The following is an 18,765-nucleotide window of genomic DNA, read 5'->3' as shown; positions in this document are numbered from 1 at the left end:
TGGAGCAAGGTGAAGGTGACGCGACTATGCAGGACCGCCCCTGCTTAGCTTCAGAGATCAGATGAGAACAGGCTGGTATGGCCGTAAGTGAGAGGCTTCCTCGATAACGGGGTTCATGTAGATACTGTAACCCATTTATTGGGATTTAAAAAACAATTTAGAGTGAAGGATATTGATTAGTTTCTACTTTTATTTTTAATAGCTGCACATGACAGCACAGTTATAATGTCTGTGCAGTTTTCTCTGTGGTGGGGTTGGGTGGACTGTCCCGGGCTCTGTGGGGCTGGGGGGCGCTGCTGCGCTTGGCCGCGGTCTGGATGGGCCTGGGCACCTTTCCCTGGCGGGTCGCGGAGTATGGGGGTGCCTACTGGGGTCAGCGGGGGAGCTGGCCCCAGGGAGGGGTCACCTGCCCCTCCCTTCCTTCCCTCCCTATCTCCAGCTGCCTCCCTCTTCCCGCTCCACCACAACCACCCACACATGCAGGGCCTTGGAGTAGGGGTATGTCACCAGGGTGCAGAGGAGGTTACCCCCCCCCCCCCCCCCCTGTCCCCTTCTGGCTTCCTCTGCCTCAATTTTATCCCACAACTTAGACATTCACATTACTCACACCCTCATTACACATACATATAGGATCTTGGGGGTGGGCACGATACACGGAGTCCAAGTTACCATCAGGGTGTACACCTCACCCCTGGCATCGTTGCCCACCTCTCAATTTTAAATACACGTAGACATTGAGGGCTAGCAGGAGGGGCTATGCGCTTACCTGCTGCTCTCTGGCAGGTAGCTCCATGCCCTCCTGGGTTTTAATTGCACCTTAGAACACACATGCATCAACACTACAATGAGCGGGTGGAGGGAGGTTTGGAGTCTTCTCTCACCCCCGTTCCCTGCGGCCTGCTGGAGCGGGGGGGCTAGGAGGAGTTGGCCGTCCAGCTGTGGTCTGGGGTGTGAGGCCTCCCTGCTGCTGCGGAGTCGGGGCGGTCTGCCTCTCCCCACCGCAGGGAAAAGGGTAACACCACCTGGGTCTGGGTGCAGTTCCCCCCTCCAGGGGCAAGGGTACCTAGACCCGGTTCGTAGAGTACGCTTGGGGAGTGTGATCGTGTGTACAGCGTCTCTTTATGTCTGTCTCCACGTTGGTTGAGTGTGGAGTAAGTGCATATGAGAGCATGAGGGTGGGAATGGATGTTTGTTTCTGTGTGTGCCTGTATGTCTGTGTCTATATGTCAGGTTGGGTATCAGACGCCACCTCTCTGGGGACATCTCAGGCCCTCCAAGGTTTGGAGGCCTATCTCCACCCACCACCACTTCCCCTGCCAGTGGCGGACTCCCTCAGGTGTCGGTGCGTTGGTGGTTCTTTGTGTCTGGGGGTGGGCGTCCGGGTACACACCGGCTCACTCCTTGGCGGCCGCTTATTGGGGCCTGGAGCCTGGGGCTCGCTCGGGCCACTTCGGAGGTGGGGTGCCCCTGGCCTCTCAGTCTGGGGCTCGGTCACTCAGGCACAGCTGGCTGCCGGCGGAGCTCACGGGCGCGTCACTGCAACTCCCCCTGGCTTCTGCTCCGCGGCTGCTGAGTGAACCCTCATCTGGGACTCTCCTCAGCTCTTACTGGGACAGTGGCGCGGCTGCCCCTCTGTGGGTCTTCCTTGGTCTCTTGTGTTCTGGGGGCCTCTGGATGTCTGGAGTTTTTATCTCCTCCATACCTGCTTGATACCATAAAGGACAGGGCTGTGGCCCCCCCACACTCCCTAGCAGATCATTACATGGAGAAACCTTTGGAATGCAAGCATGCTGATCCACACAGGTATGCACACAGGTGTACACATGGGTATTCACAGACGCGGACTACAGCTTTCTTGGCTGCTGCCTCAAAGCACATTGTGCGCTGTCTATCTTGCGTGCTGCACAATATCGTTTATTATTTAGTAACTATTGATATCTATGACTAGCTAGTTTATTGTGATGGTGCTTTTTTTTCTTATTATGTTGCTCTTTGTTGTTTGCTTTCTCTTCTGTTTTTCTTTCTCCATACAGGTGACCCAGGAGTTTTGTTTTTTTTGTTTGTTTGTTTGTTTTTTCTTTCTTCCCCCCCTTCTCACCGTCTCTTCTCCCCTTTGTTTTTTTTCTCTCCCTCTCTTTCTTTCATTCTTTCTCCCTGTCCTATCCCACAGTCATGTCTGTCCCGTTTGTAGCAACTGAAAATAAAATAAATTCATAATTATAATAAAGGTCAATCAAATGGACCAATATGGCAAGGCCATGATGATCCACTTGGTAAAATAAATCCGCTTGGCATCTTTCTTGGCCTTAAGACAACAATTCTGATGGCTAAAGATCCAAACGGGACAAAAAAAACAAAACCAAAAAAAACCATGCATATTAGGTCTGGCATCGTCACTCATGTCTAGAATCGATTCGATTCAATTTGATTCAATGTGAATCGGGGAAATTTTGCTTCAGACAGTCAGAAATATTATAATTCAGGTCATGCATCAGTACATTTCTATATTTTTATATCTATAAAAAGAAATCTGACACTTGCGAGACTTTATCAAAGGTGTGAGCATCACAGCAGATGCCTTTGTGTCAAAGTAGCTGAGGATCAAACAGAAAAACATGAAGGTTTTCCTGGCCTGGGATTTTATACAAATATTCTGCAGTACATCAAAAACAAAAGAAAACCATTAATGAACATATGAACATTACCTGATGCTGCTGACGTGAAGCAGAGCAAAGTTACAGAGGTTTGATTACAGACACAGCTGAGCATTTTGCAATTTTGCATCATTTTAAAAAGTTTAAATTTGTTCAGTATTGAACGGCAGAAACGAGGCTTTGTTTTCAGAAGTAAGTAAAAGAAAAAAAAAACAGCGGCCGACAGGCTTTAAGAACGGTAGACTTGTGCATAACAAGCAAGCGAATAATGCAGAAAACAGATTTTTAGACGGGAAACTGTTCTTGAAGTACAGAGAGAGAGAGAGAGAGAGAGCTGTGCATGAAGTGTGATTTTATCCTGGTGGCAGCAAAACAATCAGAGGGAATTCATGACGATGTTTATGTGAAGCGTAGTTTGGAGCTTCTTTTGCTGCTGGTTTACTCAATATTGTTTGGAGAGACATCAAACCTGCAGCTTCAGAATCAGCGCAAAAAGGGCGTAAACACAAAGCGCGGAGCCGCCGAAACATCAGAATCAGCGAGCTGTCGGCTTTCAGCTCGTGTCCGTGCAGTCAGGTGAGAAAGTCACATCTCACTGATTCTGATGCGTCGGCGGCTCCGCGCTTTGTGTTTACGTCTTTGTGCAGAATCCGTGTTCCTGCTCTCATTGACTGTTTTAGCTGTTTGGTGGTTGTTGAAATTTAACCTGAGATTCTGCCGTTTTGGCCAAAATAAATTTATATTAAAAATCGATTCAGGATTTTAATGAATCGATATCACGTTATCCAAGCCAGAATCGATTTTAATCGATAAATCGATAATCAAAACCCACCCCTGATGCATATACACGGATCACACTGCTTATTGAAACTCCCCCAAACATCAGATCTTAATCAGACAGGTTTTTGTTTTTTGTTTTCAAAGTTTAGACTTTGCTTCTATTGGACTTTTTATCAGTAACACGTGCTTACTTTTTGCAGGAACAGTTGAAACTAACATAAATAAATAACTCCAGAGGTGATAGTCAGCAGGGGGTTTACAAGTTGTGTGCCGCGTTGTCGGCGGTATAAGCTCGACCACTTGCAAGGTGAGCTGGCAGACATCACTGAACTCATCAGAGATGATTAGGTTCATTTTGACAAAGTGAGCAGATATTTAACCTCCTAGGACCTGGCGTCCACATATGTGGACATCACATTTTGGGTTGTTTAGACCAAAATACTACATTTTGCTCTACAAGGGCCTGATATCCACTTACGAGGATGTTACACTGCCACTGTGCTATCGAAATTTTAGACCAATATCCTCATATGTGGCTCTCATTTTTCTCAGAAACAAAAATTTGGTAAGAAAAAAAAAATAAACCTGGTAATTCTTTGTTTTTACATTCATCAGGTCCCAATCAGCCCAAATATTAAAGAGAAACTAAAAATGAATGCCACGGAGGAGTTTGGGTCTTAGGAGGTTAAAGATTGTGCCACTACATTCTTGTCTAGAAGATATTAAAGTGTATTTGGTGACACACAAAAAAGGGTAAAGTTTAAGTATAGTTTGGGTCCACACATGTCCAAACCCTGGTGTGTAGGCCTACTTAGTTTTGAGGAATTGTCATGGGACCGGGGTCTGGGTGACCCAGGGCCTGTAAGAAGTTATGGACATGTGTGTTTTTGGTGCTGCTGTCTCCTGTTTCCATGTTTGTGTATCTAGGTGTGTGTGTGTGTGTCAGCCAGGAGCCTGGCCACACCTGCGGAGGAGAATTACTCACACCTGCAGCTGATCAAGCCTTGTCAGAGGAGCTACTTAGGAGTGTGGTGGAGCTGTCTCCGATGCTGGATCATTGCGTAACTTCACGTTAGTCTCTTGGCGAGTTAGTTAAGGTTAGTCTGCTGCATTGTGGCGTTGCTGACGGCTGCCTCTTTGTTATTCCCCAGGAGGAGTGTGGAGACGAGAGGGCAGCGAGCACGGGGTGCTCAGACACTGAGGAGTGGAGACAAAGACACTAACACTGGCAAGAGGACATGTCAGAGTTGGGAACGCACTGGGGATTTATTGTTGTTTGGATTATTTTGCATCACTGTAAATAAACGCACTGACCTCATCAAAGAGTCCAGCATTGGGGTCCTCCTTCCCCTCATCATAGTTTGCCACGCAGGCCGTGACAGAAAAGCCCACTAAAAGAACGCCCACCAGACCAAAGCAATGGTTTTGACTTGATCAGCATTAACCCCGCCCCCTGACTTTGATGGGTGAAGCTGACAAATAAAATGTATTTATGAACAGCGATGCAGGGCCAGGAGTAGCAACGTGAATTAAATAAATACATCATTAAATAATTCATTAAATGTGTCAGTAAAATAATTAAAATTGAAAACAAACCAATAATTGATTAAATATGTAATTAACTAATTTGAATTGTACATGAACAAATAATGAAACATTTTAAATGAAATTAATGGAAAATTTATTATTAATATATTTCTTTAATTGATTATGTACATTTTTAAATGAATTACTGAAATAATTAATTCATTAGTGATGTCTTTATTTAATACAGCCATTAAATACCATAAAATTGCTAATTTACTCAAAATAAATGTAAGACATCAATATTAAAGGTTAAATTATAATAATGAATACATGCAACTATAACTGATGACATAAATGAGGATTTCTTAAGCTAAAGCGAAGGTGCTGACTCATTTGACATGTTACTCTCAAATGTTTTCCCTAATAACAATAACATAATTACACTTTAGCCACAAGAGGGCAGAAGCATTAATACAAGTCACATGTATATAAAGGCACAGTGATTATATTACAGTGATTTTAACAAAAACAAAACAGAAGTTGATGGCAGTGTGTTTTTCCATGACAGAATAATTACGCACACCCCACTTTGCAGTTATTTATTTGTAAAAAATGTTTGGAATCATGTCTGATTTTCGTTCCACTTCTCACGTGTTCACCACTTTGTGTTGGTCTTTCACGTGGAATTCCAATAACATTGATTCATGTTTGTGGCTGTAATGTGACAAAATGTGGGAAAGTTCAAGGGGGCCGAATACTTTTGCAAGCCACTGTAAATTTCACTATCAGTAACATCATAGCACCACCCAGCTGTATAGAAGCTCCGTCATGCTAGCTAGTAGCAGTACGAGTTATTGTAACTGACTGTAAAAAGTCAGCACAAGGAAAATAAACTCCACCTAAACTTGGTTTATATCTGACCCAGATAGACTGCAGGTCATAACTTCTGACCTGAAGTTCAGTTCACCTGACACTCGGACCGACGGCCGCCTCGGGTCTCTGCTCCTCCTGCCTCCCCTTTCCCTCATCCACCTGCTGCCTCTGTGGAAGCTCCGCCATATCCACCACCAAACAACTGACTTATTTCTACACATCGACCAGCATCCGGCCAATCCGCCATCTTTCATTGTTTATACCGTTACAAAAAAATAAAAAAAACATCATCAGCCCATAAAAACGAAAAATCACCATCAGTATGCCCGATGGCCAGTCCAGCTATGGTCGTGCCATCAGTTAACCCTTCACGTGGCAGCTGTGACACACGTGCCCAGGGTTGCCGACCCCTGCTCTAAAGCATCTGATTTGGATTCCTGAGATCAAATATATTTTCCTTTGGCTTTGTTTTCTTCCCATTTGTGGCTTTAATGTAGTGTTACATCCTGTTTGTTTGCTTCCATCTGTATACATGTCCAGATTCACTGTTATGTTTCTATTCGTACATTGCTGTGTGATCACTGTTCCCTCTGCTGACTGATGTGACCTTTTGTATCTTACACTGATACTTGTCATATTTGTATCTGCGTCTAAAAGATAAAAATAAAAAAGTTTTCCATGCTAAAACACAGCTCCACCTCCTGCAGTTCTCCCTCTGAACCACTAGATGTCTCTGTTATCTAAATGAAGACGTGCAGCACAAAAACCACAGCAGCGCTCAGATCACACGTGTCCTGTTATTATGTATAAAAGCATGAAACAGGTGAGACAGGTGGGATCAATATTAATGTTGTGGAAATATATGAAAAAGCAACAGAAGAGTGAAAACATTTCGTGTTTCTAGAAAGATCTTTCAGCTCACAGCTGCTCACAGACTGTATTTACAAGTGACAAACTGCAACTCTACAATACATCTACAGTATATATCAAATATATTCTGTATTCAAATCTATTGAGCAATGTTTGAAAGTCTTTCCAGGTGAGTTTGATCCAGGAGGGTCTGAAGCCAGAGTCAGACAGAGACTGTGCAGAGACTGTAGAAGGACAGAGCAGCAGCAGAGCAGTCCAGATACACTGATGATCCTCTGTCAGATCCAGAGGGACACACAGGGATGATGCTGGACTCTACATTGTGTCTGACAGTGGAGCTGTTCTCAGAGCAGTTCACTCTGCAGCACTGACAGTCATCTGCACTTCTTCTCATTCCTCTGTCAGTCACTGCTGGATGAAGCTCTCCTCTCCACCTCCCAGTAACATGGCCCAGTCAGAGCGTCTCTACACACAAGCTGCTGCTGCTTCAACCTCTCTGGATCATCAGGACACAGCTCCTCCTCTCTCAGCACACACACCGTCCTGTTTACCACCAGCTCCACCTGCAGAGAGAAGAAGGAAGAGCAGAGGAGATAAACGAGTGTTTCCAGAGGCTCTTCATCAGCTGTCAGTCAGTGATGCAGCACATCCAGTATAAAGAGCAGCAGGGACTTCAGTGCTGGGACTGTACTAGGACTCATTGTTGCTTCACTTTTTCTAATCTTTGGATTTTTATTGAAGTTAATGAAAATGTTTTTCCCTCCTAGTTTGAGTTTGGACTTTCATTCATTAGAAGAACCTTGGTGTGTCCACTCTGAGCTCTGTAGGAACCCCAACAACAAGCCCAACAATCCAGATGGACGGTTCCAGCTGTTAACTGGAGGAATTCCATCCAAACATCTGCTCTCACTAAATTCTTCCTCACCTACAGACTGTGTTCTTCACTGCTTTAAACTTGGAAATGAATGCAGCCATTGGTCTGCGTGCTGCTTTGTTCAGAGAGCTGATTGGCTGTTGACACTGTTTATTCAGAGCGTGTCAGCTGTTACTATGGTGACCATAAAGGTCAGAAACAGGAAGTGTTTGTGTCCAATCCTGAAGCCTGTCACCATTCTCCTCTCACAGCTTCACTGAGAAGCTGCAGCTTTACAGGAAACACTGGATCTTTGTTTCATACTGACTGTGTTTAGTACAATACTGCTGACAGCACCACCCACTCACTCCATCACTCTACTTACTCCAGAGTCTCCAGTCTGTAGTCTGGACTCTGTTTAAGATCAGACAGCTGCTTCACATCTGGATCCTTCAGGTTGTTTCCGTACAGGTCCAGCTGTCTCAGATGGGAGGGGTTGGACTTCAGTGCTGCTGCCAGATAATCACAGCTGATCTCTGACAAACAACAGTCCATCAATCTTTATAAAGAATGAAAGATGTAAGTTTATTAGACAAAGTGCTTGAAATCATTCAGTGTTTCATCATCTGTTCAGAGCTGAAGAAGGTTCAGAATGTAGAAGTTTAGAAAATGGAAACTCCAAACAGCTGAAGCCAACAGGAAGCAGCTTCAAACAGGAAACTGTGCAGAGTTTCAGACTATATGTCCTGATGCAGCCAGTTGGATTTTGGAGATTTGAATCTCTGTTCTGTGACTAAGTCCTTGAATCATTTCTTCCAGTTGGTCCAACAAGACAGACTAAGTATTGGACATGTGTTGTGGCTCCATTAGGGGAGCTTCTAAATGTGATGTGATGGCCCCTCTGGGTCTGTCAGGTCACAGGACTGAAGAGAGCTCAAACTGGGCACACAGTTGTTCCAGTCTGGACCAAAGACTCTATACTGGGACTGAGAGACTGCTTTGACTGCACCCACTGGGACTTTTTAAAGGCTCATGTTCTCACTTAGATCATCGATTTCTACTTACATTTCTTTCTGGGAAAAATGGGGATTACTTTGAAAACAGGAAGTATTTTCCCCAATAAGCAGCCCTGGATTAGTAAATCACTCTAACGTGTTCTCAGGCAGAAGAAGCTGTCTTGTTATGAGGGAGAGAAGAAAAAGATTGAGGCACAGAAACTTGTTGAAAGAGAGATAAAGCAGCTAAAATCAGGTGTAAGAGTAAAGCAGAGGATGAGCTGAATAAAGGACACTCAAGGCTGGCTTGGAAAGGAATGAAGTCCATGGTGGGGATGCAGAACAAGGAGCAAAGATGAATGTGATGCTGAATCAGCAGAAGACTTGGACTCATTTGATTCCAGCTTTGATATCATTGATTTCAATGAAGAGCTTTGTGATTGTAGCAAAGGGCTGGTAGCTCTGAGAGTCCCACTGATGAGGTGTTTGTGTGGAAATCTCTTAGTGGGACCAAAGAGAGAAAAAGCCCTGGTCCTGATGCTGTGGGAGGGAAATGATTGAAGTGTGCTGTGAGGAACTGACTGGGAGATTTTCACACATTTTCCAGTCCTCCTTGGAACAACAGGAAGTTCCCAGCATATGGAAACAAAGGTTAAGTGTCCTATGGCACTCAGTGATGATGGTGCTTTGGCCCCACCACCTCCACCTCTTTGTAAAGGAACTAACTGTAATCTGAAACTTCAAATGGAACTCAGACTTCCTCCACTAGGTGGCAGTGTCTGATGAGAAAGTGTTAGTGGAGCTGGCCTGGAGTCAGAAACAGGAAGATGCAGGATTTGGGCTGAAATGGGGAAAAGTGGTTAGCACTAGTGCCTTAAAGCAAGAAGGTTGTAGGTTGAAGCTTGTTGGCCTTTCTGTGGAGGTTGGATGTTCTCCCACAGTCCAATGAAATGCTGCTTAGGTTCATTGGTGCTTCTAAATTGGCTGTAGGTGTGGATGTGAGAGAGTGCTTCTCTGTCTCTCTCTGTTGGCCCTGTGATGGACTGCTCACCTGTGCAGGTGGACCACGCCTCTTGCCCTATGACAGCTAGGGCACAGGCTGCAGCCCTGTGAGCCTAAGCTGAATAAACAGTTAGCAAAAATGATCCATAGATGGCCTGAAATCCCCCAGTTAGCAGTTTGGTAGATAGCTATGACATGCTAATCCCATCCAGCAGCTGTATTCTACCTGTAAGCTGATCCCTGCTGAGCCAAAGCACTTTTTCATATACAAATTACAACCTTTAATAGAAACCTATTGGTCAGCATCTTATTATCCTGCTGTTAGCTTCATTCCACAGAAAACTGAGAGAAACTAACAGAGTTGATAAAGAATAAAGAGAAATGTGCTGATTTAAAGCCTTTGAAGTGCTTCAGATGATCTCTGTCCACTTCTGTCCACTCATTCATTCATGTAAGCTTTCTAATGCAGCTTTGATCTTCACAGTCTGCTTCATGAAACTCATTCTAACCCTGAATGTCAGAGTGTTCCTCCTTCTCTTTCCCATCATTCATGCTGGCAGTGGAGGAGATTTGGATGTTGGACTGTGTTTTGGATGATGTGTGTATGTTTGTGATGGACCGCTGTCTGTAAAGCAAACGCACATTTTGCTTTGGATTTCAGTGTCAGACAGACTTTAAGGTGGAATGAAGAGTTGGAGAGTTTCACAGTGAATTATCCAGTGGAGGATTTTTCTTCTTCTTTGAAGGTTTGAAATGTGAACATTGTTCTGCTGCAGTCAATGGACTAAACCAGAGAAGAAGAAAACAGACTTTACCATGAAGATCCTCAGTGTGGATCAGTATAATATCAGACTGATGTCTGCAGTTTAGTGCCAGCACAACTTTCACATCATATTCATCTCAGCACAACTAAAACATGCTGACTGACCTCAGAGTTTCAAGTCCACATCCTGGACTCTCCAGGAAACCACACAGATGCTTCACTCCTGAATCCTGCAGCTTGTTGTTGTAGCTCAGCTCCAGCTGTCTCAGATGGGAGGGGTTGGACTTCAGTGCTGCTGCCAGATAATCACAGCTGATCTCTGACAAACCACAGCCCCACAATCTGTATAAAGAATGAAAGATGTAAGTTTATTAGACAAAGTGTGAGCTTGAAATCATTCAGTGTTTCATCATCTGTTCAGAGCTGAAGAAGGTTCAGAATGTAGAAGTTTAGAAAATGGAAACTCCAAACAGCTGAAGCCAACAGGAAGCAGCTTCAAACAGGAAACTGTGCAGAGTTTCAGACTATATGTCCTGATGCAGCCAGTTGGATTTTGGAGATTTGAATCTCTGTTCTGTGACTAAGTCCTTGAATCATTTCTTCCAGTTGGTCCAACAAGACAGACTAAGTATTGGACATGTGTTGTGGCTCTATTAGGGGAGCTTCTAAATGTGATGTGATGGCCCCTCTGGGTCTGTCAGGTCACAGGACTGAAGAGAGCTCAAACTGGGCACACAGTTGTTCCAGGCTGGACCAAAGACTCTATACTGGGACTGAGGGACTGCTTTGACTGCACCCACTGGGACTTCTTAAAGGCTCATGTTCTCACTTAGATCATCGATTTCTACTTACATTTCTTTCTGGGAAAAATGGGGATTACTTTGGAAACAGGAAGCATTTTCCCCCATAAGCAGCCGTGGATTAGTAAATCACTCCAACATGTTCTCAGGCAGAAGAAGCTGTCTTGTTATGAGGGAGAGAAGAAAAAGATTGAGGCACAGAAACTTGTTGAAAGAGATATAAAGCAGCTAAAATCAGGTGTAAGAGTAAAGCAGAGGATGAGCTGAATAAAAGACACTCAAGGCTGGCTTGGAAAGGAATGAAGTCCATGGTGGGGATGCAGAACAAGGAGCAAAGATGAATGTGATGCTGAATCAGCAGAAGACTTGGACTCATTGGATTCCAGCTTTGATATCATTGATTTCAATGAAGAGCTTTGTGATTGTAGCAAAGGGCTGGTAGCTCTGAGAGTCCCACTGATGAGGTGTTTGTGTGGAAATCTCTTAGTGGGACCAAAGAGAGAAAAAGCTCTGGTCCTGATGCTGTGGGAGGGAAATGATTGAAGTGCGCTGTGAGGAACTGACTGGGAGATTTTCACACATTTTCCAGTCCTCCTTGGAACAACAGGAAGTTCCCAGCATATGGAAACAAAGGTTAAGTGTCCTATGGCACTCAGTGATGATGGTGCTGTGGCCCCACCACCTCCACCTCTTTGTAAAGGAACTAACTGTAATCTGAAGCTTCAAATGGAACTAAGACTTCCTCCACTAGGTGGCAGTGTCTGATGAGAAAGTGTTAGTGGAGCTGGCCTGGAGTCAGAAACAGGAAGATGCAGGATTTGGGCTGAAATGGGGAAAAGTGGTTCGCACTAATGCCTTAAAGCAAGAAGGTTGTAGGTTGAAGCTTGTTGGCCTTTCTGTGGAGGTTGGATGTTCTCCCACAGTCCAATGAAATGCTGCTTAGGTTCATTGGTGTTTCTAAATTGGCTGTAGATGTGGATGTGAGAGAGTGCTTCTCTGTCTCTCTCTGTTGGCCCTGTGATGGACTGCTCACCTGTGCAGGTGGACCACGCCTCTTGCCCTATGACAGCTAGGGCACAGGCTGCAGCCCTGTGAGCCTAAGCTGAATAAACAGTTAGCAAAAATGATCCATAGATGGCCTGAAATCCCCCAGTTAGCAGTTTGGTAGATAGCTATGACATGCTAATCCCATCCAGCAGCTGTATTCTACCTGTAAGCTGATCCCTGCTGAGCCAAAGCACTTTTTCATATACAAATTACAACCTTTAATAGAAACCTATTGGTCAGCATCTTATTAGCCTGCTGTTAGCTTCATTCCACAGAAAACTGAGAGAAACTAACAGAGTTGATAAAGAATAAAGAGAAATGTGCTGATTTAAAGCCTTTGAAGTGCTTCAGATGATCTCTGTCCACTTCTGTCCACTCATTCATTCATGTAAGCTTTCTAATGCAGCTTTGATCTTCACAGTCTGCTTTATGAAACTCATTCTAACCCTGAATGTCAGAGTGTTCCTCCTTCTCTTTCCCATCATTCATGCTGGCAGTGGAGGAGATTTGGATGTTGGACTGTGTTTTGGATGATGTGTGTTTGTTTGTGTTGGACTGCTGTCTGTAAAGCAAACGCACATTTTGCTTTGGATTTCAGTGTCAGACAGACTTTAAGGTGGAATGAAGAGTTGGAGAGTTTCACAGTGAATTATCCAGTGGAGGATTTTTCTTCTTCTTTGAAGGTTTGAAATGTGAACATTGTTCTGCTGCAGTCAATGGACTAAACCAGAGAAGAAGAAAACAGACTTTACCATGAAGATCCTCAGTGTGGATCAGTATAATATCAGCCTGATGTCTGCAGTTTAGTGTCAGCACAACTTTCACACCATATTCATCTCAGCACAACTAAAACATGCTGACTGACCTCAGAGTTTCAAGTCCACATCCTTGACTCTCCAGGAAACCACACAGACGCTTCACTCCTGAATCCTGCAGCTTGTTGTTGTTACTCAGTTCCAGCTCTCTCAGATGGGAGGGGTTGGACTTCAGTCCTGCTGCCAGATAATCACAGCTGATCTCTGACAAACCACAGCCCCTCAATCTGTATAAAGAGTGAAAGATGTAAGTTTATTAGACAAAGTTTGAGCTTGAAATCATTCAGTGTTTCATCATCTGTTCAGAGCTGAAGAAGGTTCAGAATGTAGAAGTTTAGAAAATGGAAACTCCAAACAGCTGAAGCCAACAGGAAGCAGCTTCAAACAAACACAACAAGATAAAAAACTCTGAATGTTTCACATTAAAGTCGTACATTTTTCATAAAAACAGGACAAAGGGGGGTCACGTGGCCAAGCATTAAGATGGCAGCTTAGCGGGGTCGTTCTCAGGACAGTGTACAAACTTTCTATAAAAAAAACCCCTTGTATATGCTGTTAGTGTGGTCTGGAATATACGGCACTGACATGTCAAAAGCTTCATCTGTGAAACAGTGTGACATCTTTACCCGAAGACGCAAGACAGGAGCTATACCATCAATGTCCGACACAGATGCTAACATGGCTAGCATAGCCGAAGTTTTGGATGAACTCAAATCACTCCGGTCGGATTTTGGAGCCAAGTTGGACAGCATCGATATAAGACTGACTGGGATGGCGAGCGCAGTGACTGCACTGGAGGGTAAAGTCTCGGAGGTAAAGCAAGACATATTGAACCAGGGGGCCCATATCGAAGAGGCCGAAGCCCGCATTACCGAAGTTGAAAGCACACTTGAGAAAACAGAAACGTCACTGAACTCGGCTATCAAACGAATCGCACTTCTTGAAGCCAAAACAGATGATTTGGAAAACCGCGGACGACGAAAGAACCTGCGCATCTTCGGCATAAAAGAGGGAGCAGAGGGGCAACAATGACTCTTCGACTTTATTAACATCATGCTACTGTAGAATATTTAGCTGATTTAGAGTTTAGAAATGTGTTATTATAGAATGCATAAAGGCCTCACTGTGTTATGAACTTAGGAGTAGATTGTAGAAGGCTTCTCCCCCACTGAGTGGAAATTCCCCAGAGGATGTTTTAGGGTGGGGGTCTCAACATTGTAATTGGATACCTGTGGTCTGGAACTGAGAGGGGTTTTATGACCTCTAGGGAGTTACCTACACCCACAGTGTTTTAACTGTCACGCACACAAATCCACACGCACAGTCACTCATGTGCACACACATACACACAGGTATGCGCACACACTCACTCACGAGCACTCATATAGGCACGTGGGAACGCGCACATGTAGGAATTCATGTGCTCGTGCACATAGACACAGACAGAGTTTGCAGCACACCGTAGGGGGGTTTTATGATGGGGTTGTTTCTATAAAGCTGGCTGTAACTAACAAAGGGATGAAGATTTTTGCAGAGGGAACACCGGCCTCATCTTCCCTTCTAGAAGTGCATGCTTAAATGAAGAAGAGTAAAGATAAATGAAGATGAATAAAGATGAATAAAGATTTTGTGAAAATGACTACTGAGTCCGGTGCCATCTCTGGATGCTCGAGGAATAAAAAGAACCGGGGTAAAACTGATTTCGCAACACTACCCAAGTGGCTGGGGCTAGCGCCCGACGAGTCATTCACACTGGAACGAGTGCATCGCACGCTTGCCTCCGGGAAACCAAACCAGAGCAGAGCGGTGCTTATTCGTTTCTTAAAATTCCAAGAGAAGGAACTGGTATATCGGGAAGCAAGAAAACAACAAATTACACATGATGGGGCCAAGATCACATTTGCACAGGATCTGTCTGCGGAGACGGTTCGGATCCGACGGGGATTTCACCCGGTTGTCAAACTGTTTATTGTTATCAATGCCTTCCGTGGATTCCAGCACAACCCATGCAGACTCAGAATCCTGTACGGTGGAAAGATCCACCTCTTCTCAACACCTCAAGAAGCCGAAAAATTCTACAAGAATCTGCCGAAGGAAACAGCAGAGGATGCTCATCACCAGTGAGTCGGTTAAACAACAGGTTAACCATTAAGACACTCCATAAGACTGCCTCTGCTTCAACATAACCGACCAGTAATTGAGTCACTGATAAGAGACAGATAAAATTTTGAGCTCGAATTTATGTGGGACTTATGTTACCATAACTGGGCGTTTTTAAACACATATTCGTTCTAAGTTTGATTGCAATCATTTTTGGGTTGTATATTAACAACTGAACCTCAACTAGGTCTTTTTTTTTTTGGTTTTGCTTTGTTTTGTCCTACCAAGGGTAAACTTTACTTTATTATGGGGGAAAAAATCAGTATCATTATATGGTTAGTGTACACTGTCTGATTTATGGGGTTTTGGAGAGGTCGCGTTGACTAGTTACTCCTCAGTGATGTGGATTAACGCCCTCCAAATAATTTGTTCACGGGAGGGGGGAGACATTTCCAACAAGGAAATGCAAATGTTCAATCAGAAATTGTTTACAAGTTCTTTATCTGGTATGTGTGAGCGTGTGAATGTATGTGCAAACCTGCTTCTTCAATTTTTCCTTTACTTTGTTTATTTAACTGAACAGTCTGACAATATTTTATGGAGAGGACAACTAAAGCAAACATTTTGAACGTTAACATTACGACCTGGAACGTTAGGGGTATACGGAAGTTAGCTAAACTGAAACAAGTATTAAACCGACTAAAACATTTTAACTCTAGAATTATTTTCCTACAGGAATTTCATCTTACTGCATCAGAGATACATTTATTAACCAAAAGATGGCAGGGTCAGGTATATTTCTCTTCTTTTACTAGACATGCCAGAGGAGTCATTACTCTTATACATAAGTCAATCCCATTTCAAACTACGAGGGTGATTACAGATCCAAACGGGAGATATGTAATTGTGCAGGGCCGTATCTCCATGTTAGAAATAAACCTGATAAATATCTATGGCCCCAACGAGGATAACCCATCCTTCTATGAAAATCTATTTCTCACAATATCAACCTTGGAGGGCCTTTATATCATAGGAGGGGACTTCAATTGCGCCCTGGACCCTAACCTGGATAGGTCCTCTCAAACTGACACTACTCATACCCAGACTAGAAAAATACTTTTTAACTATATGAAAGATTTGAGATTAAATGAAGTCTGGAGAACAAGGAATCCAAATAACAGGGAATTTTCATGTTATTCTAGTTCGTATCAAAGTCATTCGCGGATAGACTACTTTCTTATCTCTACAGAGTTACTACCTTGTGTTAAGAACTGTTGGTATAACAGTATTGTGATTAGTGATCACGCAGCAGTATGTCTATCAGTTAGATTGGGCGAAGTTGATCAAGGTGTAAAGCGATGGAGGATGCAAACATTTTTGTTAAAGGACCCATCATTTGTCAAATTTATAGAAACTTGCATTGATCAATATTTTCAAATAAATAAAGATGAAACCACAGCTAGTATTAGGTGGGAAGCGTTTAAAGCTTACATAAGAGGGGAAATTATAAGCTACAGTAGCAACAAGAGTAAGCAATATAACCAAGAATTAAAATCATTAGAAAGGCAAATTAAATCTAATGAAAGAGAATTTTACCAGAGCAATGATCCCACTAAACTAAACAATCTGACTATTCTAAGAGCCAGGTATGATAAATTAACAGCAGAGAAAGTGGCAAAAAGTTTAATGTGGACCAAACAATTATTTTATGACCAAGGAGAGAAGGCAGGGAAATTATTGGCCTGGAGGATAAAAAAGATGCAAGCAGAAAAGGCCATCACCCACATAAAGTCCAAATCGGGTATTATAACAACAGACCCTTTAAAAATAAATGAAAATTTCAGAGAGTTTTATCAATCTTTATACCAATCTGAATATACGGGAAACAGAGAAACACAAGATGCATTTCTTGATCAGTTAAAATTTCAAACCCTCTCAGAAGAGGATAAAACAGCTCTTGATAGTCCTTTAACAATAAAAGACCTGTCAGAAGCCATAGACGACCTGAATAGCGGTAAAACGCCTGGTCCTGATGGACTTCCAATGGAATTCTATAAAACATTTAAAAATAAATTAATACTGCCACTTCTTAACATGTATGAGGAGTCATATAAGTCCGGAATACTCCCAGACTCACTGAGATTAGCTACAATAACCCTTTTATTGAAGCCAAATAAGCCTCCGACTGAATGCTCCTCTTATAGGGGAATTAGTCTTATGGGATGTGATACAAAGATTTTGTGTAAAGCACTCTCTAGAAGACTAGATAAATGTGTGCCTAATTTGATAACAGACGATCAACAAGGTTTTGTTAAAACGAGACAAGGCTATCATAATATAAGACGTGTCCTCAATGTACTTTATGAGAAAAACAATAGGGAGGACACTGCGCTGCTATCAATAGATGCGTGCAAAGCCTTCGATAGAATAGAATGGAATTATCTCTTACAAGCGCTCCCCAGATATGGACTAGGTGAAACATTCCTGAAATGGATCCGATTATTGTATACACATCCAACAGCACAAGTTTTAACTAATAATAACGTATCAAAACCATTTAATTTACAGCGATCAACCAGGCAGGGCTGCCCTCTGTCACCAATTCTCTTTGTGTTAGCAATAGAACCTCTGGCCATAGCTGTGAGAGCAAATGCAGGAATATCAGGGACAATAATTGGAGGAAGAAACCATCTAATTTCTTTATTTGCAGATGATATTATATTTTTTTTGACTAATCTGAAAGATAGTATCCCTAATTTAGTAACATTAATAAAAACATTTGTAGAATTTTCAGGATACAAAATTAACAATTCTAAAGCAGAATTAATGTTTCTTAATGAAGAAGAAAGAAGAAGCCCTGTGGTGGCCACCCCATTTAAAACAACTACAACAGGCTTTAAATATTTAGGCATTGCATCTTCAAAAATCTAAAATTGAGGGTGGGTTTGCACTTCCCAACTTTCGTTTTTATTATTGGGCTGCTAACATACGATGTTTGGTGTTTTGGTATTTTTACCATAATCGGAGTGGTTGTCCTGACTGGGTCACTATGGAATTGCATAGTGACAACAGTATATCCTTACCAGCTGCACTTTGTTCTCCACTCTCATCCTCTTCATTCAACTCCATTCCCAACCCTGTAGTGGTGCACTCATTAAAAATATGGGGCCAGTTTAGGAAATACTTTAAACTTTGTGACTTCTCCCTTCTCAGCCCAATTGCATCTAACCATTTCTTTAAACCTTCTACTCAGGACGGTGGGTTTGCGGAGTGGCACAGAAGTGGAATAACTTGCTTTAAGGACCTATTCATAGCCAACAAACTAGCATCATTTGAACAACTTGCTCATAAATATATTCTCCCACCATCACACTTTTTCAGATACTTGCAAGTCAGGCACTTTATTTGTTCCCAGACTTCAGGCTCAAGCCCTCCACCAGAGCCTACACTACTAGAAACTATCCTACAACTCAATCCAACCAATAGAGGGCTGATCTCCTTGCTTTACAATAAAATGTTAAATTTGACACATATCTCTTCATCCAAGCTCAAGACACTGTGGGAAGGAGACTTAAACATGACAATCTCTGACGAAACATGGGCCTCTATACTCAAACATGTCAACACTACATCACTATGTGCCCGCCATTGTTTAATCCAGTTCAAAGTGGTGCATAGAGCCCATT

General features: G+C 43.1%; 2 protein-coding genes and 1 pseudogene across 2 annotated transcripts in view; 1 reads left to right on the top strand and 2 right to left on the bottom strand.

The window, feature by feature from the left end:
- LOC146672787 (uncharacterized) overlaps positions 1-4,657 on the top strand; it is a 46,099-nt pseudogene extending 41,442 nt beyond the window's left edge.
- The window catches only part of LOC146672785 (protein NLRC3-like), a 203,600-nt gene that overhangs the window by 169,614 nt on the left and 15,221 nt on the right, over positions 1-18,765 (bottom strand). The window lies entirely within an intron of this gene.
- LOC146672777 (ribonuclease inhibitor-like) overlaps positions 5,321-18,765 on the bottom strand; it is a 176,508-nt gene continuing 163,063 nt past the window's right edge. Inside the window, exons 3-5 of the mRNA XM_085389425.1 lie at positions 10,483-10,659; positions 7,943-8,116; positions 5,321-7,267 (exon numbers count right to left, since the gene is read on the bottom strand). Coding sequence (XP_085245551.1) covers positions 7,252-7,267; positions 7,943-8,116; positions 10,483-10,659 — 367 coding nt within the window. The 3' untranslated portion in view covers positions 5,321-7,251. The remainder of the gene's footprint in view (positions 7,268-7,942; positions 8,117-10,482; positions 10,660-18,765) is intronic.

This window comes from Rhamphochromis longiceps, linkage group LG3 (assembly GCF_057381845.1).
Source record: "Rhamphochromis longiceps isolate RC_006_pf linkage group LG3, R_longiceps_female_GT1.1, whole genome shotgun sequence".
NCBI lineage: Eukaryota > Metazoa > Chordata > Actinopteri > Cichliformes > Cichlidae > Rhamphochromis > Rhamphochromis longiceps.
Note: the sequence above shows the minus strand (reverse complement) of the source record. Positions and strands in the feature narration are given on the sequence as shown.